The sequence below is a fragment of the Heptranchias perlo genome, chromosome 25, assembly GCF_035084215.1.
Source record: "Heptranchias perlo isolate sHepPer1 chromosome 25, sHepPer1.hap1, whole genome shotgun sequence".
Classification (NCBI taxonomy): Eukaryota; Metazoa; Chordata; class Chondrichthyes; order Hexanchiformes; family Hexanchidae; genus Heptranchias; species Heptranchias perlo.
In genome coordinates, this window is record NC_090349.1 from 40,684,012 (window position 1) to 40,711,279 (window position 27,268).

General features: G+C 40.9%; 1 protein-coding gene across 3 annotated transcripts in view; it reads right to left on the reverse strand.

Moving 5' to 3' along the window:
* Nucleotides 1-8,396: 8,396 nt before the first annotated feature.
* LOC137342258 (clathrin heavy chain 1-like) overlaps nt 8,397-27,268 on the reverse strand; it is a 64,401-nt gene continuing 45,529 nt past the window's right edge. Inside the window, exons 19-33 of one of the 3 annotated variants that reach the window (XM_068006103.1) lie at nt 26,726-26,871; nt 26,069-26,252; nt 25,630-25,822; nt 23,480-23,637; nt 22,582-22,746; nt 22,138-22,245; nt 19,698-19,865; nt 18,946-19,095; nt 18,541-18,672; nt 18,254-18,364; nt 16,432-16,602; nt 16,072-16,293; nt 14,313-14,333; nt 12,205-12,280; nt 8,397-9,599 (exon numbers count right to left, since the gene is read on the reverse strand). In XM_068006103.1, the coding sequence (XP_067862204.1) occupies nt 9,490-9,599; nt 12,205-12,280; nt 14,313-14,333; nt 16,072-16,293; nt 16,432-16,602; nt 18,254-18,364; nt 18,541-18,672; nt 18,946-19,095; nt 19,698-19,865; nt 22,138-22,245; nt 22,582-22,746; nt 23,480-23,637; nt 25,630-25,822; nt 26,069-26,252; nt 26,726-26,871 (2,115 nt within the window). In that variant the 3' untranslated portion in view covers nt 8,397-9,489. Of the gene's footprint in view, nt 9,600-12,202; nt 12,281-14,312; nt 14,366-16,071; nt 16,294-16,431; nt 16,603-18,253; nt 18,365-18,540; nt 18,673-18,945; nt 19,096-19,697; nt 19,866-22,137; nt 22,246-22,581; nt 22,747-23,479; nt 23,638-25,629; nt 25,823-26,068; nt 26,253-26,725; nt 26,872-27,268 lie in introns of those variants that run through there. The other 2 variants (XM_068006104.1, XM_068006105.1) reach the window with 2 other exon arrangements.

Here is a 27,268-nt window from a genome sequence, read left to right on the forward strand (position 1 = left end):
AAGTCCATAGTTTCCAGGTTGTAATTCTAACCCATTCCTCCAATCACCAGGCACTTCCCCTGTTTTCAACAAACTATTGAAAATATTGACGAGGGACTCACACACCTCCTTCGCCATTTCTGATGGTGCCTTAGGACAAATTAATCTGGCTCTGGTGCGATCCGCCCCTTTAATCTTCTAATAATCTCCCAGGCAGTACCTTGTCAAAGGCTTTCCTAAAATCCATGTACGCTACATCCACTGCACTTCCCCCATTGCCATGTCTGTTACCTCAAGAATTCTATATGGTTTGTCAAACTCAATCGCCCTTTTTGAAATCAATGCTGGCTACTTCTAATTATTTTCTCTTTATCCAGAGATGTGGTAATTTTAGAGACTTCAAAATGTTCCCTACCACAGATGTAAAGCTAACTGGCCTATAATTACCCAAATTAACAGTCTCTTTTTAAAAAAAAAGACTACATTGGCCCTCCCCAGCCTTCTGGCACACACTCACACAAAGAGTCCAAAATATAACTTCTAGGCCCTTGACAAATTCCTCCCTCAGGATCCTAGGATGTATCCTGTGAGGCCTGGCTTTAGCCTAACTAAAAAAAAAAACTTCTGAAGGATAAAATCTATATCATCTCACTCAACCATTTCAGGATTCAGCTTCAATATCCTTTTCTTTACTAAAGTACTTATTGAAGACGTCTCGATCAACAGATCCAGAAATGCCTCTGTCCTTATAGGCCTAACATCCTGCCTGAGGAAGACGTCTTGTACACATTTTAGGAATTCCATCCCTTGTTCCTCCCTCTCCATCTCAGAATAATTGCCATTTCTACTCATCTCTAAGCTGATTGCAGATTTCTTCTATCTCCTTCCCACAATTGAGATCTGCAATACTTGTTACAAATGTAACATGTCCTTTTTAACACTGAGCTCCAACCATATTAACACTGTCCCTCCCCTTCCTTGGGAACATCAACCCTCTCTACAGCATGAATTCCCTCTTACCAATATTGTCACCACCTCCTATCTTTTCTATTCCTAAATATATTATATCCCGATCTGTTTATATTCCATCTGTGTCCAGTTGACAGCTGAGTTTGTTAGTCTAGACATTCCTGTGAAATAATTGCTTGCAGTGCCCCCAGTTTATTTCCCACTCTGTGCATTACAATACATGTATTTTAACACTGGTCTTATCCCCATGATTTTTGTCCCTTACCTTCACTTCAGTCTTTCTCCTCCCCAGTTTATAAGTAGTCCAATTGATTTTATTCCACACTTATAAAGCATGCAGTAGTGTGCTCACTATGGCCGTCTTTTCTTGCCTCTCCCAGATTATATGGCTGCGGGGTGGTGGTGGGAGCGTCTACTCAGGATGCTCCTGCCATCGTGGTGTGTGGGGCAGGCTTGATGGACCAGCTGGTCTTTCCCTTCTCAATTTCGTACATTTGTGTCTGCATGGTGTGCCCATGAGCTTCAAGTCACTGATTTTTAAAAAATACTCCCAACTCCCCTATTTTGGATATATTCACCTTTCCTGTGACTCATTCATGCCAAGCAAATAGATCACCCAGCTTGACATGTGTCTGATTCCAGGCTGATCCGGAGTGGACTGAGAATAAATATTTGGGAAACAGACTAAACACAAGCACATTAGGGCCAGGGAGGGATCCTTAAGAATACATGCAGTTGGATTTTACTTTTCACCCTAGTTTTTTTTCCCCTTTCATGTAGGTAGTAACTTGTATTGAGGCACAGCCCCATTGGTACCAGCAGCTCCCCTGTACTTTATACACTACTCCCTGTATAGGTTATTAGTAGGCTATTCAACTCTGAGGGAAGTGAAGGTCAAGCCTGACCCTGTGCTCACTCACCATCCCTACATGAATGGAATGATCCCTGTTTGAGAAACAATCAGGAGTTGGAATCCTAGCTGATTTTTCACCTCCCTGGCCCAGGGTCACCTCTCCTGTGGTTCAGGTCGTGATCACCAAATGCAGTACAAACCAGGAATTGAACTAGAGATCTTTGTAGCCTGTAGGGTATGAGTGTGGTGATTAAGGTATTGGACTATAAACCCAGACATCAGAAGTTCAAATTCCACCATAGTAAGGGTGGCAAAATTCAATTCCACACATCAGTACCTGCTCTGATCACAATACTCCTGCTCTGGCATTCCCAACCCACTTGCAAAATCTTCCTCAAAACCTCAATTGTTTTGCTACCCCCTTAGATTTTTTGTTCTCTTGTTTGTACCTTTCATGTACAGAGACCTCAAAATTCCTTACCGCCTTCGTACTTGTGGAGCAATACAAAAAAAGTACCCTCGACCTGAGGGATAAGAAATTCAGCCATGGAGCAAGTGCTGTACATTGCGGGATGTACTTTATAATTCAAAGAACCTTGCTGTTTATTCCAGCTCTATGCACCAACAACTTGCATTTATACAGCACCTTTAATGTAATAAGCATCTCAAGGCGCTTCACAGGATCGTCTTCAAACAAAATTTCACACCAAGCCACATAAGGAGATATTAGGACAGGGATTGGTTAAGAAGGTAGGTTTTAAAGGAGCATCTTAAAGAGGTGGAGAGACAGAAAAATTGTTTAAGACTTGCTTTGCTATGGTGCTGCCATCTACTGCCCAGTATAAGCATGATGTGGAGATGCCGGTGATGGACTGGGGTTGACAATTGTAAACAATTTTACAACACCAAGTTATAGTCCAAATAAAATTGCTGGACTATAACTTGGTGTTGTAAAATTGTTTACAGTATAAGCATGGCATTCTGTGCTGAGTTTGGTATTGTCATTTGGGGCAGTAGGGATACAACAATTGAACTCCATGCCCCTGGGATCCAGAAGACTGGGGGAGAAAAAAAAAATCAGTTCCTATTCCTAATTACAGTCTAGTGACCACAGGTGTCCTAACGCAAAGAACTTTTCTCCCATCACCCGGGCTCGCTGATCTACATTGGCTCCCAGTCCACCAATGCCTCGATTTTAAAATGCTCATTTGTGTTCACATCCTTCCATGGCCTCGTCCCTCCCTACCTCTAACCTCCTCCAGCCCAACACAGAACACTGTTCCTCCAACTCTGGCCTCTTGTGCATCCCCCATTTCCTTCACGCCCTCCCCACCCCCCCATTGGCGGTCGTGCGTTCAGCCGTCTTGGCACCAGGCTCTGGAATTCCCTCCCTAAACCTCTGCTGCTACCTTTCTCCTCTTGGAATTTCCTCCCTAAATCTCAGCCTCTCCAAGATTCAAAACCACTGACCAAGCATTTGGTTACCTGTCCTAACGTCTCCTTCCTTGGGTCGGTGTCAGTTTTCGCCTGATAACACTCTTGAAGTCGAGTGAGGGTCGTGTGGTGCTCAGATGTGATTGAACAGCCTGCTGCCGCTCACCATCAAGGGAATAAGAGCAAGTTGGGTGAAGTACTGGTGCTGATGCCTGTGCAATGACACCGAGCAAGCAGACAAAGCCTTTGAGGGGGGGTGGGGCAGAGGAAGATTATTGGAAGAGAAAAATAAAAATCAGTGGACCATGCATTAGCCTCCCCTTTAATATAGCTTTGAGATGAGATCTGTGCTGATTTTTGTAAGGGGGCAGATTTCCTTCTGCTTTCTGCTGTAGATGCACCTATTGTGGGAGTCCAAAACTAAAGGTCATAAATATGGGATAGTCACTAATTCAATAAGGAATTCAGGAAAAACTTGTTTACAATGTGGAACTCACTACCACAAGGAGTAGTTGAGGTGAATAGCAAAGATGCATTTGATGGGAAGCTAGGTAAACAAGGGAGAATAGACGATTATGCTGATAGGGCTAGATGAAGTAGGGAGGGAGGTGGTTAGTGTGGAGCATAAACACTGGTAAAGACCAGTTGGGCCAAATGGTTTGTTTGTGCTATACATTCTATATAATTCTATTTCCTGGCATAAATCAAAAAGGGAGGAAAAAAACAGGCTGAAGCCCATTACGCCAGGCCTGCGCCCCCTTGTGTGCCTGTGGGGGTTTCCACCCCAGTTCAAGTGGCAGCAGAGCACTTTCAACCAGAACTATGATGGTAACATATCTCCAGCCTCACTTTCTAGCTTGGTGGAGGCCCAGCAGCAGCCACTTTAAGCGAGTCTTCACTATCCTCCAGCCCCTTCAGACTGGAGGATCCGGGAAGGGGCTGCCAGCAAATTCCCCCTAACCTCCAAAATAAGGTCATGTATTTTTTCGCAGGGAGGATTGCTGGGGCTTGAAACTTTCTGGCTGCTATTTTTGGGACGCCTACCAATACGCCATTAGTGCAGCAGTGGGCCTCTCCGGCCTGCAGCACCAAAGCATGTTCCTCCCCTGCTTTTGGGTGCAAGGCCCTTCTGGGGGTGTGAATACCAGGGCCTTAGCAATGACCTGAACCCACAAAATACAGGTGAGCTCAGGTGTTTAGGTAGGCAGTGCCCAACTTGAGCTAAGGTGGGTTTTGCAGGGCATGGAGGGAAGGAAAATTGTTCCCCACATGTTCTGTGACCCAATAGCCAGAAAATTTCACTGGATCGTATGTGAAACTGAATTTAGCCAAGGAAGTGGACTAGCACATGGTTTGCCAGTGATTTAATGTTCAGGGGCATCACAGTATAAATTCTGGGAGATGGCCTGTAGTTTGGGCCAACTTGGTGAACTGAATGAGATTTGATTTTGGTGCTAGTATAAACAGGGTAAAGACTTCAAGCAGAAAATAGTGGAAAATACTGCCACCTGGTGCTGTAAAGGCTCTGAAGCAAAGTGGAATCGGCAGGTCCTCATGGCTCATTGGGCAGGAAGATTCCAGATCTGAGCAGAGAGCACCCCTCAGCCATGGCAGTGAGATGCTACAGTTGGGCTCAGCACACATGGTTAGGGAGGGGGATGATTGCAAGGCTTCCCTCTTCTGATGGAAGTGCGCACCTGGAAGCTCTGTCAAATAGAGCGAGAGCACGAATGAGCAGTTATAGTGAACATAAGTTTGAAAAATTGGGGCTCATTGGAATGGAGGTGGTTAAGGATGACATAATTTGGGAAAAAACTTACAAGGTGTTAATAGTGAACGATTAATTCCAAACAGTGGAAACATCGGCAACAAGCACTGACCCAGGTTTATCACTGAGTGTGCAAAGAAATTATTTTCTATGGGCTTGAGCACATAATCCAGGCTGACACTCCAGTGCAGTACTGAGGGAGTGCTGCACTGTCAGAGGTACTGTCAAACAGAGGCCCTGTCTGCCCCCTCTGGTGGATTTAAAAATCCCATGACACTAGTTGAAGAGGAGCAGGAGTTCTCCTGTACCCTGACCAATATTTATCCCTCCATCACCAACAGATTATCTGCACCATTTGGGAGCTTGCTATGTGCAAATTGGCTGCCACATTTAAACAGTGAATATGCTTCAAAAGTGCTTCATTGGCTGTGAAGCCTTTTGGGATGTCCCAAGGTTGTGAAAGGTGCTATATAATGCAAGTTCTTCCTGCTTAGTTTACCTGTCGATGTGGTTAGGTAATCACTGCTGTATACTAGTTCTAAAACAAAACGTTTTCTGCAATGATAGCGACTAAAAGAAAACCCTGCTAAAATTCAGAAGTTGGCAATGAGGTTCCCCAGGAGAAATTATATTTGGCACCATGGAATCACATTTCTGTAAATGATACAGGAACACTAAGTAGCTGCAACAGGAAACCACTAGTCTACAACTCATTGTTAACAAGTTACTTGATGGCAAATATGGTCCAATTATAAATTAGAAACATGGGTGTTACATAATGTTTTTAAAAATGCTTTCAGAAGGGCTTGCGTTGCTGTGTGGTTAGAAAGTAGTTGGACTATTTCCAGCACACCTATCATGGCAGTCATAACCAAGTCACAGTACATGTTCAGAAATCTACAATGTCACTTACCAAAAGGTTGACCAGTTTGTACCAATTGTTTTTTGGTTGTTTTCTTGCAAACACCAGCACTTCACCCTCAGGAAGTCACTGCTGCATAATCCCAATGAAGATTGTACACATTTCATTAGCATTCTTTAAAAAGAAAATTTAACTAGCATTTGGATTGAGAGAGGTGATCATAACACTGCATACCCATATTTAATTTGTTGATGCCACTTCAGTGGATAATCCTAGATTGATTTAGGGCTTTAACCTAGAAGCTTAACTTTAAAAATGTTCTATAAAACAGCTCTAAATTGGTAACTCTGCTTTGGGCCAAGTGTGAATGTTATCTACAAAAACTAGCTTTGAATAACCACAAAACTGATCAGGTATTTATTGCATTTTTGTTTTTTGGGGAAGTAGTAATAGGGTAACAGCATCAAGCTGTTTTAATTAAAAACAGATTCAGACCTTGATGGCTTAGTGGGCACATGCTCCACTGCCCAAGTCTTTGATTCTTTCATTAATCCCAATGTTCCACATATCAAGCAGAATACTAGATCTAATGCTTTCTGTTGCCAGCATTACAAGTTGCATGTTTAAGGGGCTCTGGGCAATGAACCTTAAGATTTAGCAGCTCAAATTAACAATTGCATTCCAGGTACCTAACCAACTTGTACCACCTGACTCTGCAAACTTTTGCAAGAGAGCTGGACCAGTTCCAAGCTGGGGCAGAAATCATGTCTTATAAAAAGATAATGAAATACCAAGCAATGTAAGCATGGCTAATGTGGTCTCCTAGACTAGTCTGATCAGCCCAAGGGAAGAATTTCAGATTTTTCCCCCCAACTGGCTGTGGGCTTTTAGCTTCTCCCTGGAGACTGCATTGCTGCCTGAGTAGGAGTCAGTCTTATGATGTTTCACACATCACAACTGTGGGGACAGGTTTGATTGACCAGATGGTCTTTTCCTGCCTGTTTTTATGCTAATTGGCATTTCTACAAGTTACAAAAAACCCCAAAAATTCAGAATACAATTAATTCGAAGGAAACTGTTCATTTTAGATACTAGACTGAGTTAACTTGGCACTGCACTCAGGAGTTAAGAGTAACATCCTCAGGCAGTTTCCATTTCCTCCATCAAGTCAATTAACCAGGTTTTCTGCCCCCAATAAGCATCAAGTTCAACACAGTGAAGTAGAAAGGTTTACATATGGTGGTCACCAACAATTCAGTAGTAGGCACTGCACTCAAACCACAAAGGTTCCAAGTTTAATCCCTAGGGTGTTCTGATTTCAGCCAGGTTAGTGGGGGCTCACAGTTGGTCTCATGGCCAACTTTTCGAAAGGTGAAAGGAAAATTAGGGTTCCTGCTCATCACTGCTAAAAGTTACTAGTTAGTGCATGCTAGACATTGAAACCACCCCTAATTTGGTACCACATCTAGAAGCAGGTCATTTAGGAGGTAGTGTCTAGTAGGGTGTCTCTAGAACCAAACCCCAGCAGAGATCACCTTTGGGCAGAGTAAGCAGATTTGTCTTAAAACAGATTAATTTGGCTCAATCTTTAATTTCTTGAATCAACCGTCTTGCCCTTGCAAAGGCTTACAGCGAACCAATGTTTCTACAACAGTATATAAATGAGGGACATGCTGGTACTAGTTGTGTGACACAATTCCTGGTATTCAACCACTGTCAAGCTTAGTGCCAAGTTTATCAAGGGCACCGATACATAAATGGCAGCGTACCAACAGCTAGCAGCTGGACAACCACTATCAAGAAATCAAAAAGCTACTTGTGAATCTCCCAGGACACAATTAGAACTACAGCCTTGAAATCACTGAAGTCAGCTTCAGTTCAGCTACTACATAGTTAGTGGGGACTGATGGAGTTTATACACTTTCCCCCTCCCAATTATCATAGATGTAAAGATTTGACAAATCAGAATACCTAATGGATCCAGAAGTTGTCCCAGTCAAGATCATGTACTTCAGCTGAATCAGAGGATTTCTTGGACACTTTCCCCTTCCTGGACCACTGCAGTCACACTGCCTTGCTAGTGTGCAGTAGATGCAACTTCTGCTCTATTCCTAAACAGGTTGCAATTCCCAACATGTGCGCTTTCTGGCATTTCAACTACTTCATGTTCTCTACAATAAAGTTAGTTTTCAGCTTACATTAGTTATGCACATGAAGGTTATTAAAAATTACCTTACTATAAAAGGCAAGTCTTAGTTGACTAAAATGTATGGCCATAATTTGTCTGGTTTTAACAGCAATATTTTAATGGATTTTTTGGAATCTAATTAAAACCAAGGTAGAACATCCCATTATCTACCAAATACATCAACATGTATTAGGGTTAAAGCGTCTCTAACGAACCCATACATAGTTAGCGATAATTAACTCCACATTTCCCATGTTAAAGGCACTACATAATTGCAAGTTAATATTTTTGCACATTAAGTAAATACATGAGGCAATGAATTAGTGAACACACAGCAGAGTAATGAGAATTATATGTGTAAACTTTATTTATCCCTCTGATGGCATGACATGAGGGCAGCAGGAGGGGAAGTCAAATGCACATCCATTTCTTAACTTGCTAACCAATAAGTTTGTACAGATGCACAAAGTAAATATTCACAATACCTTTGATGTTGAAGCTTTAACAAACAGCACAATTTCCCCCATTTTAAATGCATAAGTCACCACTATAACCAGCATTTTATACCAGGCTGAATCAGATTCTTGTTCTTCTCATTTATCACATGGTCCCCAACTAACTGCTGTTCAATAAAGACTATTTGCCAGAGATGTGCCTCGCTAAAGATTCCCCCCCCAAAAATTAGAGACTTCAACCAAACATTGCTGACTTAACCCTTGGGTTTACCTTCTATGGAACCTAATATTCATGATTAGCAACAAGGCTCCTTACCATAAATTTCACATTAGGCACAAAATGTTATTAAATTTAACAGTGGCACACATCTTTTTGGCATGGAGGCTCCAACTGATGCAGAACTGAGTGCTCCATCCATAGAACCAGAACCCTTTTGTGCGAGGAGACCAAACATGAATCCAGTACCATACCAAGAATGCAAAGTTTGCACTCACTTTATAACCTCACCTTCAGCATCACAATAAATATTTGGCAACACATGCAGATACCAGCAACAAAGTAACGCCTCTTTAAGCTTAAACGCCATGGGAATATTTAAACGCTACCTTCTGTACCATTATTCCTCATCACGAGGGCAAGCTGTACATGGGTGAAGACAGTTCACATTGCACTAAGCCACCAGCTTTATAAAAAAGGTAGCTGATCTACTGGAAATAGTCATTACTAGATTCAGTAAACTAGTTAATACTTGCCTTAATCTCATTTCTAATCAGTGCCTCTCAACAGGTTGTATTTTCTAAATACAATTAAAAAAAGCTACACTTTAAAGTTGAAATATGTAATAAATAACAGTAACAGGAGTCCTTTATAAATCTTCATGCTGCAGAGGAAGTGTTCAGCCATAAATCTGTGCTCTATGGAAGTCATATGTTTTCATGAAGATTTTGGGTAGCAATGGTGAAGCTGACAACTGATGACATCTACATGTTGAAGCCATAAGCAGGCTGAGTGTAGCCAGCTGGATAACCATAGGCATAGCCAGGCTGGGGGGGGACTGCCGTAGGGCCTGCCGTCAACATCAACTGCTGACCTATAAAATGAGAACACAAAAACTTGGTTATCAAATTTCAGGACATAGTCACATCATATATAGGTCTGCAATTGTCATCTGCCAGTGGTTTAACAGAACAAATTTAAATTCTGACGCAACTGACTTCTGTCCGAGACTTCAGTACGTAACCGATAAATGAAAATCCCCAAGCAAATCTGGTTTATAAAGATGACGATTCATTAGTGCCTCGAGCTACCAGATGTATAATGCTCAAAAACAAGCAGTTCTCAAATGTTTATTTCTTCCACCCCATTTGAGGGCTCACATAGACCCAGGAGTCGCAATAAACACAGCTTCATCCATAATATACAGTTTCCAGTAAAGATCATTGGACAACAATTACTGAAAGCCTTATTCCACCTCCCCACCCCCCCCCTCTGCCCAAAAACAAACCAACTTTGATGTCCCTACTCTGCTTTAGACCAATTAAGATCAGAACTGAATTTGGCAGTTTGCAAAGTCTGCAGCTCAAAGATTTGTTAGTGCAGATCACCCATCCAGGGCAGTCAGAAAGGGGAAATATCAAAACTGCACAGGTTTCAGTTATGGGCAAGTGTTATGCTTTTCATTCTATAAAGGCAGAAGTTTTCAGTATTTTATAGCCCAAAATAAGAATGACAGCATGATGCTGCAGGAATGTATGCATGTAGACTAAATTCCAGCAGGATGTTCAACATGTTCTACTGTTAGAACATATGCAACTGTTTAGGGAGAGAATAAACTGGGTAAACTACAGACCAGTTAGTTAGTTGAACTTGAGAAACCAACCCATAACTTGAGATCAAATTAGGGTGCATTGAGACAATATAATTAAAGCCAGCATGGATTTAAATGCAAGTCATGTCTGACGAGTTTGACAAATTAAAAATACCCTTTCAAAAGAAATGCTCGATTGTGTAGATGAATAGAACAGATTTAGTGTATATGCATTTGTAGAAGGTATGAGAATGGTCATTACACAAGTTTAGGTATAGGGTACAAGAGATATAGGAGCTGGGCACCAGATCTGTACCTGGGCACAGGGGAGCAAGATATCAATTGTAAAATACCAAGGAGAACTGTAAGTCCTCAGAAGGCATAGAGTGGCAGAATGGGCAGATGCAATTTACCAATACAAGGCATTACATTTTGGGACCAAGAGGAATGGGATGAACATTATTGAAAGATAATGAAAAGATGGGACCATCAAGGTGCCTAGGGGCACATACATAAATTTATTGCAGATAAAGCCATAAGATCACTTGCATGTTCAAGTTTTAAATTTAACAGCAGCAAGTGGATCTTTCTATGTAACCAGAGATGTGAAGAACTCTCCTTCCTGGGCAGTAGAATCAGAGTTCCAGCAGGTACTGTACACAGGGCACTTGTTCAATACTATCACTTTGTTCTGATCAGTTGGTGATAGCACTATCAGCTACTGCTTTTGGTGTTTGACATGTAGATAAACCTGTATTGTAGCTCTGAATGATGAAGGTATGCTTGGTGCTGCTCCTAGCATACCTACATTACACTTGAGCCAGGGTTGGTTTTCAGGTTAATAGCAATGGAAGAGTTAGGAGGTGCACCAGGTGATAAGGTAGATTATGGTGGTATGCAATTGTGCTGATTGCCCACAGTACCTTATGAACCTCCAGTTTGGGTGTTAGATCTGTGCTGAGTTTGCCCCACATAGTACAGTAGTAATCATTCTACATGAGTGTCCTTATTGTGGAGGCAAGACTGATTGTATGTCCACTACAGCATTGGTAGGGATTACAATGTGACAGGTGGGTTACTCCCAGATACAGATTCTTTCTACCTGATAAGTCCTGAAGGATATAACTGCCAGAGTGGGCCTGCCAGCTCAGTCAGCAGTGATACTACCATAACTCAGTGATGCATACTGAGGCCCTTCACCTAGAATACATTCTGCACCACTGATTTCCTTAGTGCTTCTTCCAGTGGTGTTCAACATGGGAGTACCATCAATTTGTCAGTCGAGAGGGCAGTAAGGAGCTAACATGTACAGTAAACTTCCTGCTGATTACTTGCCCTGGTTTGACTTGAAGCCATGAGACTTCACAGGTCCAGAGTCAATGTTTTAAGAGTGCCAGGGCCATTCTCACCTGACTGCTCATCATTGTGCCCCAAACCTCTGGTAAATCTATCCCATTGATGAGACAGGACATATCCATGGATGGAGAATCTGGGATGTCAGCTGTTACAACTCAGTATGGGGCCGTTGAACTTGGGCATCAATCCCCAGATGTTGGTAACGAGGACTCAACTGGGTTTGGACCTCCCAAGTCTTGTCCTAATTCAATGTAGATGCATCTGTTTTGTAGTGGATGTTAACAACTGTGCAACTTGCTAGGGTGTGAAGAGCACATTAAGAGTTAACTACAATGGGCCTGGAGGAGTCACATGTGGGTCAGACTAGTGAACCAGTTGGGTTATTTTTTTTTAAACAATTATCTAGCCAATTTCATACCTTGCCCATTAAGTTACCAGACTTACTGATTCAATTTCATAGCTCATCATGGTGGGATATGAACCAGAACCACTAGGCTACCTTATATATTGCAGCTAAACAAAGCAAACCTACCAAATACTAGTGGAGCTGGTTCAGTCACTTGATCTTCAACTTTTCTTAGGTTCTCTGAAGCATCAAGTTTATCCACCTATCGATTTGAAGATTTAAAAAAATATTAAAGACATTACAAGTTCATCTGAAAGTAAGGCAATAATAAGCCGCTCACTGCAAACAGTCATAATCCAATAATTTGTTGCACTGCAAAGAAACATCTAGAAGTACAGTTCACAGCCAGGATGCTTACCTAGGTTTGAGTATCTACATCAAGAGCCACAAAAAGGCACTATATTACTCACATCGAACTTTGTCTACAGTAAATGGGTTGCTTGGTTAAATCTACACAATACATTTAGGTTCAATTCATCTACCATGGATAGACTGTACAAGTGACAAGACACTAGAGGCAGTATAGCATTAAGTGCTTAAAAAGTAATCATGTATTTTAATCTTAATGCAAGAACTCAAATGTTAAAGTACATTAACACAAGATTGCAAGAGACTATGGAGAAGTAATTTTTGCAGAATATTGTAATACCTAGTTGTTCTTCTGATTTTCTGTGTTCTGGGATGCAATTTGTGACAGGATACAGTTCTACACACAAACAGCAGCCCTTATTACCTCACCCAAGTGGGGACAGTACGTAAGTCTAGAAAGCAAAAATTTTAAAACCTACACCTGTACCCATATCCCTCTAGTGGGCATCACTGGGGAGGTATCTGAAACAAGAACAATAGCTGTTTCTGACCCTCTGCTACTCTCAGGAGAGAATGATTTAGCCTCTACTGTTGTCAAGATCAATCAAAATCAGCCAGTGGACTGAAACATGGGACCTTTGTAAAATATAGCACCATAAACAGTACATTTACCCTAAACTTCAGAGTTAACAGAACCATTTCAAATTTTTTTTTAAAAAATGGAACAAGGGTCAGTTTCCAGAAATAGACGACAGCCAGTATCCCTAGCAGGAAACATCCATAACAGGAAAAAAAAAGTATATTTGCTGTAGCAAACATGGTGGAAAAGGAGGAAGGGGCAAGGTGAAAGGACAATGATCAGCAGATGCTCCGATAGAATTTACAGTCCATTATAAACAACCCAGATCTTCTCATTTGATTGGGCCAGGTTTGTGTAGTGTTGAGAGCACATACATCAGATGCAATAACAATGCAGCAAGTTATCTGCAAGTGTTTCTGTATGTAGACTACACTAGGATCAGTAACTTTAGTGGAGCCAGTAAATAATGTCCATTTCTTTGCACATATCAGCAGTCTATTGTACCAAATGCCAGCCAGCTTTTACTATATTGCTTTGGCTTTAATCAACTGTTCAGCAGTTGACTTGAAATCAACTGAGTTGGAAAAAAAATCTAGGCTGTATCTATGTTTAAAATATTAAATTCTGCAAATAGCTGATACTAAAACAGCCACTCAAAATGTGTGTTTCCCCCTGATTAAAGAAAGACTGTAATGAAGCACTGCAGGGATATTTGAGCTACGCTGAACAGTTGATGGCATCAAATGACTAAGAACCTCCAAAATATGCAATTGGAAATTGTGGACTAAGCTTAAAAATGTCACATCTCCCATTCCGATGGGAAGACAAAAAAAAGTGCATTTCATCAGACAGCACATTAAAAGGCAAGTGTTTAGTTTGTCACCTCAACTCATTCCCATAGAATGACTTGACTGAACATGAGCATGGTAAGGTTCAAAAGAAAGTGAACACCTTGTTGGCAAGCAGTGAAAACATCCAGTAGGGTTTTAACTAAGGCACACCAGATGCAAAAACATCTGTAAAAATCAGGAGAATGACAATGAGGTGAAAACAACATGTTTTGCAATCAAGAGCCTCGAGATAGAAAGTACGATATTGTTAAGCCAAACTAAATTTTGCAGTTAGCAAAGACAGCAAGCAGTTAATTGGAGTTTTGCAAAACTGCCAGAAATTGAGATGCCAATTATGTCTATGGATTAGCCAACAGCTACACTACAATTACAGGCACTCAAAATTATGGTCAGGTTAAGCATCTCCCTCTGCACCAAGCCAAAAAACCCTTAGCAGCTACAAATGTTTACTAGAGAGGGAGTCCAACTATGTTAGAGAAAAAGCAGATGGTCACCTTTTCCATTAATTCATCAACCTGCAAGAAAATTCAGAGGTGAAACTTGAGACCTAGAGTAAAAGCACAGATTCAATCACAGGAAAAAAAATCAAGAAGCAAAGTTGTGATCCATGCAGAAAGATTGCACTATTTAAACCAGGGTAGGCTTCAATTTCTTGCACCAGTTTGAAAGAAAAAAACTCAAGCACCTTCATCACTCTTCAAGTCTACAACTGGCTAATACTGCCACAGGAAACAGTCACCTGTTGAATGTCATGAACTATGGAATTAAGCTTACATTTCTACACGTTAAGCCATTTTGTACACATTTAAGACACCATCCCAAACTTTCATGCAATTGCAATCCTGATCCGAGTGCTCACCAAAATGGAACTTGTGCTTTCTAAAATTTGAAACATTGATATGCAAAGTGTAGAGTCCATAGAATAGACAAACAACTGCAAGTTCAGTAGGAAAAAAGAAACTAAATCAAATGTCTGCTCAAGCACTTGCCAACAGCAAATCCAAGACAATGTTTCATGTACATTTAACAATTTGCCAAACCTGCTATAGTGTCCATCCCAGTCTACTACCTACATTCAGCCAATTTCAATAGCTGTAGCTAAAGTCTGGCCTTTAGAAAATAGAGAGAATGTCATCTGTGCACTGAAGTAAAATTGTAAACTTGTTCTTTTACACAGGTTGAAAAATTGCTACACCTAGAACACAAGGGGCAACCTTCCAGTTATGTTTGAATTACATCCAATAGCTAAAAAAAAAATCCATGCTAGAGCAAAGCTTTCACTTGTGTTCAATTTGGGAGGGGTAAAATCTTTTACTGTCAGTTGGCTAATGCACTCTCCAATACTGTATCCAGCTTCCAATTCAAGTCACTGAAGCTGCTTAGTTCCACTGACTCCCAATGTGCAGGTCTAGCATAGTCAGTGGCCAGGTAGGCCTGCTTTTAAGCAGTCTCAAACTGGTAATCTGGAAAGCTTATGCAGTTGCCTCGTCTTCCCCAATCTCTAACCTCCTCCAGCCCTCAGATCTCTGCGCTCCTCCATTTCAGGCCTCCTGTGAATCAGATTTTAAAATCACTCCACCATTGGCAGCTGTGCCTTCAGTTCTAGACCCTAATCTCTAATTCCCTCCCTAAGCCTCTCCAGCTTTAAGACGCTCCTTAAACCTACCTCTGAAAATATGCCGTAAACATACTTTAACCAAACGGTCACATCCTATTAGTTGGCTGTCAAATTTGGTTTGATAAATGCTCCTATGAAGCACCTTAGTATATTTTAATATGTTAAAGGCACTATATAAATGCAAGATGTTGCACTGGCTGCACATGAGTCAGGACTAGCAGAGTGCTAAACTGAACACAAATATTAAGTGCACATTATGCCTGTTACCAATGCTATGCACACCAACTCGATGAGTTGTACAAGAATATCCATTCAGAACCTTTACCTGTATTAAGCATAACAGTTGAGAGCCTGGATAAAAAAGGGACAGTGTTCCATCATTCTAGGCCAACTCTCTAGAACTAATTGTCAAAACTAGAAAGTTAGCACAATTTGAATGCTAAATCCTTCTTGCAAACTTTCCAAAAAGGTTCAATATCTGGTTTGCATCGGATGCAATCACAATAAGCTTTGTTTTTAAAATGTTAATTCTATTCCTGTTGCCACCCCAAGCTACATGTGCCAATTGAAAACAGATATAAAAGGCTCCTCAAACTATTACTGGAATGATTTAAAAAAAAAAAAAGTTCACTTACTTTGCTCAGATATTCTCTCATAACTTGAATAAAGTACGGCATTGCAAAGTCCATGATGTTATGCCGCCACGATAGCTCGAGAACCACATCTGGCCGTAATAAATCATAGCATGTGAATAGGCAGGATGCAAAACATTCTTGCTTGCCCTCTTCCAGGAACCACTGCAACAGTTTCTCAGAGAGCTCAGTATCCTTGGATTCTGCTGCATATTGCATTGCATCCTGCAAAATGTAAGTCAATTACTTAAATCTTAACCTTGATTGCGTGTCAAGATAAAAAGAATTCAGAATCAAATTTTTCAGCCACTCAATTGTTCCAGTTTCTGTAGAACTAGGTGTGAAGTATTCAGACATGCTTACCTTGTACAAACGGTCTTTTTTACAGAGTTCCACACTTTGTTTCCAGCGATTGTTACCTTTGTAGAGATAAGCAGCAATGCGCCTAAATTCAATTAATTCATGCTTTTCAAGGCGCTGAGCGAGGCTAATGTTGTCAAAGTTATCATATGCATCAATAGATGTACGCAAGCCCTGTAAAAGTGAAATAAAAACATCTAAGATGGTCATACCATATTTTTAAACAAGTCACTGACTGAACTTTACAGAATCATAGAATGATCAACACGGGAGGCCATTTGGCCCTTGATGCCTGTGCTGGCTCTTTGAAAAAGGTTATCTAGTCCCACACCCCTGCTCTTCCCCTAAAGCCCTGTAATTCCCCCCCCACTAAAGTATTTATCCAAGTCCCCTTTGAAAAATTATTGCACCTGCTTCCACCACCCTGTCAGGCAATGCACGCCAGATGAAAAATCACTGTTAAAAAACCCTTTTTTTGCCAATTACCTTAAATTTGTGTCCTCTGGTTACAGACCCTTTTGCCACTGGAAACAGTTGTTTCTTATTTACTCTATCAAAACCCTTCATGATTTTGAATCTCCCCATAGCCATCTCTGCTCCAAGGAGAACCCCAGTTTCTCTAGTCTCTCCACATAACTGAAGTGCCTCATCCCTGGTACCATTCTAGTAAATCTCTTCTGCATGGTCTCAAAGGCCTTGACATCCTTCCTAAAGTGCGGTGCCCAGAATTTGGCCACAATACTTCAGCTGGGACCTAACCAGTGTTTTGTGAAGGTTTAGTTCAACTTCCTTGCTTTTGTACTCTATGCCTTCATTATGAAGGCAAGGATCCCATATGCCTTTTTAATATCTTTCTCAACTTGTCCTGCCACCTTCAAAGACTTGTGTACATACACCTGGAGGTCTCTGTTCCTATACCCCCTTTAAAATTGTACCTTTTAGTTTATATTGCTTCTCCTTCTTCCTACCAAAAATGAATCACTTCTCAGCATTAAATTTCATCTGCCATGTATCCAAAGTACTAAACCTAAAAGCTGCAAATTAAAGTTAAAGCACAAAAAAAATGCATGTGTTTACACTTACCAAGCTCAAGATTAGCTAGGAATATATTTTAGGGTTGATAGGCAAAAAGCTCATTAGAAAAAAAATAACTTGGGGCTTTGGATCCATGCAAGGAGATACAGCATTTCCCACTGAAGGGCAAAGAGCATTTTTATCCACAGGGATTTTAAGGGCTGAACATACTTCTCCAATGGGGTAGCCAATATCTCTAGTGGTACAACAATGGCCTCATTTAGAAGCCTGACAACAATGAACAATGAGCCAATTCTCAAGTCAGCTGAGATAACATTGGATACAAACCTTCCCAGTTTACTGGAATGCTCTTATTCCCAGTAAAGTGAATATATAGGTGGCCACTTAAAACCAAATTGTGCCAACCCATAGACAGCAGGAAGCTCACGAGTGATGAGCCATACATTTAATATTGCAATGGAAATAATACCCTCGATCAGGTCAGTCACTTCTACTGCAATTCCAAAAGGATCATGGTTAAACACCACTTTCTTTACTCAGATCCCACAACAGGATATTCTGAGTAGGATGGGCAGGTCAGGTACCCAGGACAATACCACCTAGCTAAGATATGGAAAAAGTAGCTCTCTAATTCACCCAAATTCTCACCTTTAAAAGGAGAAGAACTTGGATTAAGCTTGAGAATTCATAAGCAGTTAGTTGCCCTGTTAAACTAAAAAGCATGTGCACAAAACAGTTTTCCAAAATGTTTAAAAATAGTTTGATTTATACAACCAGCATTGCACTATACCTGATAATCCTCCTCTTCAGTAAGCAGGTTGTTCAGAGCTTCATTCACAGATTTGTTATTGTGATTCTGAACAGAGCGCAAGTATGGCTTAATTAGCTGCAACTGGTCTACCTGCAAATCAGAGAATATACATCAAGAAAACATTTCCTCAACAGCAAAATAGATCAAGTCACTGTGGCATTAACCCATTCACTAAAGTTAGCCTTAAGAAATGCAACTACAGTACCACAGGGTAAAAGAGTCACTAATTGGTTTTGATATGCATTTCATTAGAAATCATTGCTCACCTTACTGAAAAAGGTGACAGCCCTGGTATGGTCTAGACGTGGTGACAACACCATTAAGAGATCGTTGATCAACAGTGGTTTGAAGTCTAAATAGAACTGCAGGGCCTTGTAATATAATTCTACATTGGCAACCTGCAAGTAAAATTGGAGAATTACCATCTTGTTCAAGTCACCTGCCAAATACTTTTGTTGGACAGAGGAAAACAATTGTTACAAAAAAATCTGCCCATGAAGTGAAAATGCTAACATTAGGTAGGGAGTTCCAGGATTTTGACCCAGTGATGAAGGAACAGTGATATATACACAAAAAAAGTGACTACCCAGTCAGAAGTGGTTCTGTAAAAGAACACATCACACTAGGTGTGACAGCATACTGCACTTCCGAATGTTGCTTATAAATGGTACCTTTGCAATAATGTCTTTGTATTGTCCCTCCTTCCAAGCATCTGTTGGGTGACTCATCATGGTAATTACTGCATTGTCATACTCTTCATATTTATCATACAGAAAGACCAGCTCAGCCCAAAGATGGGCCTGTTCTGCAGCACGAAGGACCTAGAAAGCGAGGCAGAATGATCAAAAAAGTACCAGTTCAGTTTAAATGGGAGCAATTCATCTAGGATAACAGAATATATTCCAATTACACATTTTCAAAAGGAAATTCTAGATTTATTTAAAGCAAATTCAATACATTTGGCCTGGATTGCTTTAGATCTTGCTCGTTCTACAGGCAAAACATACAGAGCCACTGTTTAAAATGATTTACAATTTGCAGTAAATGAACTAGTGCTCATTTGGTGTTAAGTGGCAGTTTTGAAGTGCACATCAAGCTATCCTGAATACACTTCCAGCTGTGTTTAAAAAAAACTTCAAGATTAGCTTGATAAGTGTCAGAATACCAAAATGAGGAAATCCATGTTGCCAAGTCCATTCCACCAGAAAGATACAAGCAGCTCAAAGTCTTCAAGATAGGACAGAACACTGCAGTGTGCCATTGCAAGCCACTTGGAATGGTTTTGCAAAAATGCATTTAATTGCTGATCTTGTGATAACAGTGCCACAAGTGTATGTGTGGCTGTTCAAGTCTGGATGAAATAACAGCACTAGTTCATTATAAAAATGGATTGTATTTAAAGTGTAAGCAACTGTGCAAATACCTTTGGAATATTAACTCTGGACCAGAAGAGTTCCAAATGTTCTCGCATCTTCTGAGGCTTAAATTTGGAGTACAGGATTGCCAGCTCTGTAAACATCCCCATATGAGCCCGTTCCAAACCCAACGCCGCTTCCAAGAGGGAGATTAGTTCCTCAAAATATCCCCGATCCTAGTATAAAATAAAGTTGTTAATACAAGGGTTATGCAATAGCACTTTATATCAGGAAGCAAATATTTACAAAATGTATGAAGTATAACTAGAAATCTCAAATGACTCAATGGGAAAGACACCAGTGCTGCAGCCATCATTCTTTCCTGTTAGGACCCACTTTCTATTCATGACATGATCAAAAATGTTTCTGAAGATCAATAGGATGTCATCACAAAACCTGATATTTGGCTGAAATGGCACTTAAACTACACCAGATTTTTTGTGCACATACAAGTTACTAGCAGCCAAATCTTCCTTTCGGAATAATTGCTTCTATTGTAATTGTTTGAACATTGCAAAAGTAAATAGCAGGAGTAAATATCCTTGATGCAGGAAGACCAATTGGCAGGCAAGTACTATTGGTGCTTTCTTTATGCTTAAGCAACTAAACTGGCATTTAACCAGTGTAACTAAGTTGCTAATCCAGCTGTGGCTTGTTATTCATTACTACAAATGCAAGTCTGTATTCTCTTCATTGGGCAGGAGGATTCATTGCACTTGGTCAGTACAGAAAGTTCTACAGACCCAGCAATACATTTATGGGTACAGCAGGCATTTCCTGTCCAGATAAGTCAGTGACACCTTTTATGTCTATATAATGGTAAAATCCACAACGTTTGCTGTCATACTAGCTGCAAGTCTCCTACTAGGAGCACTGGCACAAGTCACTCTAGTCCACTCACCATTTTGTTTCCCACCCAATTCAGCCGCCAGTGCTACAATATAACTTCCCTGCTAGTGTTTCTACAACAGTGTTATGTTCATTAAAATATTAGTGGCTTTGGAAGCCTGGAGCCGATTCCAAGAGGTGATCTTAGTTTAAGTATTGAGGTAGCCAGAAGTTAATTTAAATCCTATTTGAATTTTTTTTTTTAAAGTTACAATCTGTACTGTGCTTCAGCTTACCCCATGGCTTTGTATGTTAATACTGAAAGCAGCTATATTATCTGCAGCACTAACCAAGCCTACATTTCCCAGTTTTGGCACAGACTACACGGCCACATGTCAAACCTATGATGTGCATTTTGTGTAGTCACCCTTTTATTAAGTCAGGTATGTTTGATTAAACAGGTAATCTCACCTATACCTTGGCTCATTGTACCACATGTATTTGATATGTAACTTACTGTCTTTGTGTTCACCTTTTTGTATTAAACTGTATACAGTAACTAAAGGTGTCTAGCACCAAATAACCTAGAATCTGTCAAGCTTTACAAAGACATGAGTGCAACAAAGAAAAAGCATTTTGTCCTCAAATATTGCTTTCATGGCAGAACTATAAGCACACCAAGTTATTCAGTCGTAGCCATCAGATGAGACAGCTGACCAGTCAAGTCAACCTTAAACATGACAATGGGGCCTGAGAACAGACATAAAATGAGATAACAGGCCCAAAATTGCTGACCTCAGCCTTGAAAGAAGCTAAAAGGTAGGGAAACAGCCCTTTTTAGCATTGAAGGCTGATTGGTCAACAGGTATAGCATCTTGAGGGCCACGCAATCATCTTCTGCCCACAAAAGGTAGAGATAAGGAGTAGGCTGGCTCTTCTCCCTTTGTTAGGAAGATACACGACATCTTAATGATCACCTCATCCTTCGGAAAGTCAGATTAGGTAAACACCTGTGTCAGTACTAGCCCGTGCACCCCCTCAGGTGGCATAAAGAGACCCATTACAAGACTTAGGCTGTAGAGAACCAGGACAGGAGTAAGGGCTGACCCTGGAACAAAACCAGACAGCCTTGGAGGATCTGGATCTGAACAGGCCAGGGGCCTACGAACAGGAAACCCCAGGTGGGATAAGGCTAGGGGCCTACGACAAAGGGACAGAGGAGACCCCAGATGGGGTGAACTGTCAAGACTCCTGTGTGAAGTGGGCATGATTTCGACCCAACATAGAACGGGTGATGTGACTCTTGCTCTGTACTGATAACTACTTAAGTGTGTAAAGTACAGATCCTTGTGTAAGGCTTAATAAAACACCATTGTACCATATTGGAGTCATGTTGATCATTGGGAAAGGGGTAGAAATACCTTACAGCACTGGTTACAAATGAACAGTGTTGAAGCAAAATTTCTATCCTAGCCACATTCAGCAGCACTAGAGACTTTCTTCCATCCCAAAAAAAATTGAATTCAAATATTTATGTTATGAAGTTCTTGACTGTTTAGTAGACCACACACCTACTGCTGAGGGGGAAAACTACAGACCACATTATAGAACTGGAGTTACCTGGTAGTAACTGATCAGCTCCTCAAGCTCATCTGCATGGATGACGATGTGTAGCCCACATATCTGGGCCAGACGGAACTCTTGGCCATCAACACAGGCAAAACAAACCTGAAGAGGGGAGAATAAAGTCAAACAAGATTATTCAAATCAAACTGTCATGTTGAAATCTGGACACTGTCCAGGGTTAGCTGCTAATTAGATTTACACATCAAGGGGGAAGTTTAGGTGAAATTCCAGTGGCTATTTAGTATAAACTTCAAAAATTGTTCACAGCCATGTCCACCTATAGTCTTGAGTGATTTCAGTTAGTTGAAACAGGTGGTTTAATACAGGCTCATCTTCAGCAAGACAACTAATTTTAGACAGCTGGTTACAGCTTGTGACAGAGCAACAGCTTCGGTGGCAATAAACATTTACCCTGGATGATAGTTGTGTGGCTCATACCTCTTTCCAAGTCCTGGTGCTGTTAGCTTTGCGGGCACTGTCCACAGCAGCTTGATACTCTCCTAGATGTACCAGAGTGGAAGCCAAGCGGGCAAAGTTGGACACGTTGTTGTAAAGTAACTTTGCTGCATCATACATGCCATCGTCATAGCAGCGATCACCAACCTATTTCAGAAATGTTATAAATTAACCTTCATTCAATATATTGATTAGAGGTTAGAAATTTCTAGCACCTAAAACTAATTCACAACTCCCATCTATCATGGAAGTCAATTCCTTGTCTAATGGCTCTTTATAAAAGGCTACCTTTATAAGCAATATCTACAGATAACCCAAACACTGCAGCAGAGTAACTAGTGAAGCACAACAGATTATCTGGAAATTAAACTGGTCTGACCATTAACAATGGCTCCATCTGATACACCTCCCACAAGATGATGTTTGTTTGGAGTCCACAGGATTGAGATAGTAGGCTCTGGGAAGTTAATTTCATCTTTCCAATGTTTTCTCCATTTAATGAACAGCATATTGAAATTCTCTTGTACAGATTCAAGTTATTTTATTGCATTTTCAGCTTTAAGCCCAGGACTCACGTGAATGGGATCACCCTTTTTACAGGTCAAGCATTTTAAAATGATAAGCATTTAGACCACTTTTTAAAATTTAGAAAGGTTTTGAATGCAAATAAAGCTAAGACTGAATTAAGTTGCTAACTATTTATGGTTCAGCACACTAGTCTTGTTAAAGAATTCCAGCAATAGTTAATCTATCTTAGCTCTGCATTAAATTAAGTGTAGCAATTTTTGAAGTCTCATGCTTCAATTAAGACAATAGCATGGCAAGTTTTAATTAAGATAATTTGACAAGCTTATGATAATGAGCTCTTGGTATTACTTACTTGCTGAATGTGGGCATTGTTAGGTCCATTAACAAACTCCTCCAATTCTGACAGACGGTTAGTCTTTGCCAGAGCAAATATCAACTCAGTCTCTACATAGGACTCCTTGGCTTTCTTTCTAGCCATTTGCAGAAATTTCACTAGGTCTTCCCAGTTATCTAGAAGGTCAGAAATGTAGATTACAATGTTCACCATTTCCATTAAAAACCCACATGACAATTGAGCAAAGTACTCAATAAAATCTTTACTTAACTGAAGAACTTTCAGAACAGAGTTTAGGTCACTGACTTTTACTAGGGAGGAGAGGGTGGAAAAGGATAATTTAGTATTTTAAGCAAGTTCACAGAACTGCATCAGATAGCAGTGTGATGGGAGAGAATATAATTGTATACAAGGATGTCAATCAGCACAGAATAGTTGCAAAATTTAAAAACACATCTCCAAAAGACCATGTCAAAAAAAGCTTTTGTTCCAATTGAAGGAAACCTACTCAGCAACTCCAAAAGGCATTTTGGTTATTGTTTTCACATCATCCCAGCCACCTTAACACAGCTGGTCCTACTTCACTCCAGGTCAGCTGGTGTGACAGCTGCAATAATGTGCCTATTGTCATTACTGTAGGATAGGTTACTTCTGGGCTGCACGATTTGCTATGGCTGTCAAAAAGCAGAATTTCTGCTGACCCATTCAACGTGCATCACTTATTTGGTGGTTTGTTTCACCAGTTTAAGCAAAGTGGATTTTCAAGTGCAGAAGGTACAACTTGCATTTATATAACGTAGTAAAATGTCCCAAAACACTTCACAGGAGCGTAATCAGGCAACAATTTACAGAGACCAAGGAAACATTAGGACAGGTGACAAGAAGCCAAAGGCTGCAGACAGGGAGGAGGGATAGTTTACCATAGTCACAATCATAGATGTTACTTGTGACTTTGGTTAAAGCTGTTTCAGTGCTGTGGCAAGGGGCAGAAACCTAACTGGAGAGCTTCAAATACAGTTGCAGGAAAGACTGGCTCCCAAATCCATGCCAGCAACACATTCAAGGACTTGAGGGGAGGGAGGTTGGAGATGTGGCAGTTGGACAGTGGTTTTTTTTGGAGTGGGGAGGAGAGAAAGAAGGAAGGGAAAAATTACAGCAGATTTGAAGGAGAGGGAACTGTTCACAATACCAGCTAGCATGGAGGCCAGGAAGGAAAGTTGGGTGGTCAACAAGTGGCAAGTAACATTTGTGTCAGACAAGTGCCAGGCAATGACCATCTCCAACAAGAGAGAGTCTAACCACCTCCCTATGACATTACCATTGCCAAATCCTGCACCAACATCCTGGGGGTCACCATTGACCAGAAATTTAACTGGCCCAGCCACAAATACTGTGGCTACAAGAGGAGGAGGTCAGAGGCTGGGTATTCTGCAGCAAGTGACTCACCTCCTGTTCCCTCAGAGCCTTTCCACCATCTACAAGGCACAGGTCAGGAGTGTGATGTAATACTCCCCACTTGCCTGGATGAGAGCAGCTCAAACAACGCTCAAGAAACTCAACCTTCCAGGACAAAGCAGCCTGCTTGATTGGCACCCCATCCACCACCCTGAACATTCACTCCCTTCACACCGCAGCTGTAATGCGTACCATTTACAGGGTACACTGCAGCAACTCACCAAGGCTTCTTCGACGCACCTCCCAAACCCACGTCCTTCTAGGTGGTGGAGGTCAAGGGCAGCATGCACATGGGAACACCACCTGCACATTCCCCTCCAAGTCACTTGACAATATATCACTGTTCCTTCACAGTCACTGGGTTAAAATCCTGGAACTCCCTACCTAACAGCACTGCAGAGAACCTTCACCATACGGACTGCAGCAGTTCAAGGTGGCAGCTCATCACCTTCAGGGGCAATAAATGCTGGCCTTGCCAGTGATGCCCAATCCCATGAATGAATAGAAAAAAAGTTTAGTGGGTACACAGTAGAGAGCGGGGTCTCAGTGACTATGAGCTCAGAGGGCATGAAGGGAAATGGGAGAACCAAAAGACCGAGTCTAATGGCTTGGAGGTTTAGTGAAAGGGAGGGACGCAGTAGAGGTAGCTGAATGGATGGCCTCACTCTTAGTCTCAAAGGCTTGAGTTCAAAGTTTTGATTTGCATTACTCACTGTTCCTGTTGGCTGCTTTCACGACCTCCATGTAGGCAGATGGATCATCAGCCTTGATATAGGAGTCAATGGCTTCTTTAACCAAATCCTTCTGCAACTGCGCTCTTGCCAGCTGACTCCATACAGCTGGCTCATTGCAACGCTCTGCAAACTCATAAGCACGATCAAGATTTCCAATGTGCTCAATCAGAACCTAAGGAGGTAAACAAAAGTTTAAAAATTAAAACATTGTAAACTTCCACATCAATTATACTTGGGAGACAAGTAGAAATTCAGCAAAAGCCTTGCCATTTCCCAGAAGTGGTTTTCCTATAAAAACAGCTCTATGACCATGGTTCTAAGACAGGAAATATAATCTGCTAATTTACTTTTACCCATTTTATACATTGATAGTTCAATCCCTTAGAATAAGTCAACAAGAAAATGTGAAAGGTCTTGCCTGCACTGCAGAAGTGTTCACGTCAAATTTTCGAAAGATTGCAAAGGCCTCTTCAAAAAGTTCATTGCTGATGGCAATGTTGGCAATATCAGGAGCATCATAGTTGTCCAGACGATTGATGTACTCCATAACACGTGTGCGATCTGCTTTAATAGCAGTGAGAATCAGTAGGTTCTGTAGATTCCTGTACAAGAATATAGGGATTGCATCAAAAATGTACCCCTTTGAGATCAATCCTAAAAATGGCATATTCTACTGCCAATGCAATTAAGTACAGATGGCCAAGATTTTTAAACTTATTCCATGCATGAGCAGTTACTGAAAGAAATTTTGCAGCTGGACAAAATTTTTTGTTCAAAAGGACATCCACAGCTGACAGCAGTATCAACCTATAAAAGCTGAGCCTCCTAATCCAATCTATTTCCATCACCTTTCAGATTGTAGTAGGATCATTACAATACGTAAAAGATGAATTCAAAAGCACCAGCTCCTACCCATGGGAGATTTAATGCTAAACAGCCATCCACTGACAAGAGGCTAAGCCTTACAATTAGTTCTTGCTCGATTATAGCATGCACATTTCACCTAATGTTTGCAAAATCTTCATATAAATTTAAATTGCATAGAAGAATTTTTTTAAAAAGCTGTTTGACCTACCGGTGTTCACTAAAGACATTGTTATCCAAAACTATTTTCTCCAGCAGTTCAATCAGCTCATTGGGAAGGTCAGCAGTCATAAAGGCCTTCACAGTAACAGATACTTCCTCTGGATCCTGAGTTTCAGACAGGGCTGTTTGTACAACCTGATAACAAAGTCATTATTTCCACTTTGGAAGCAGTTCAGGAGTTTAAATGCTAATTTTAAAACAAACAGCAAGTTGTTCTAACTAAAATTTGTCAGCTAAGCTCAATATCTTAGCTGGGCCAAAGGGTGGCATTCAGTAAAAAAGTGTTTGTTTTTTTGGGGTGGGGGGGAAATGAATGAAGAATCATAGTTCTCCCACATCTAGGAGTATAAACAATAAGATGTTTGGGAACAGGACTTAACATTCAAAAATCACGTGGTGACAAGTGAATGGAAATTTGAACTAAAAACCTTTTCATTGTAGTCCTGTTAAATGGCCAGCAGTAAGGTTTTGAAGTCCTGATAGTAAAATAGAACAATTTTGAACTTGAGAATTTCAGATATCACCAAGCTTA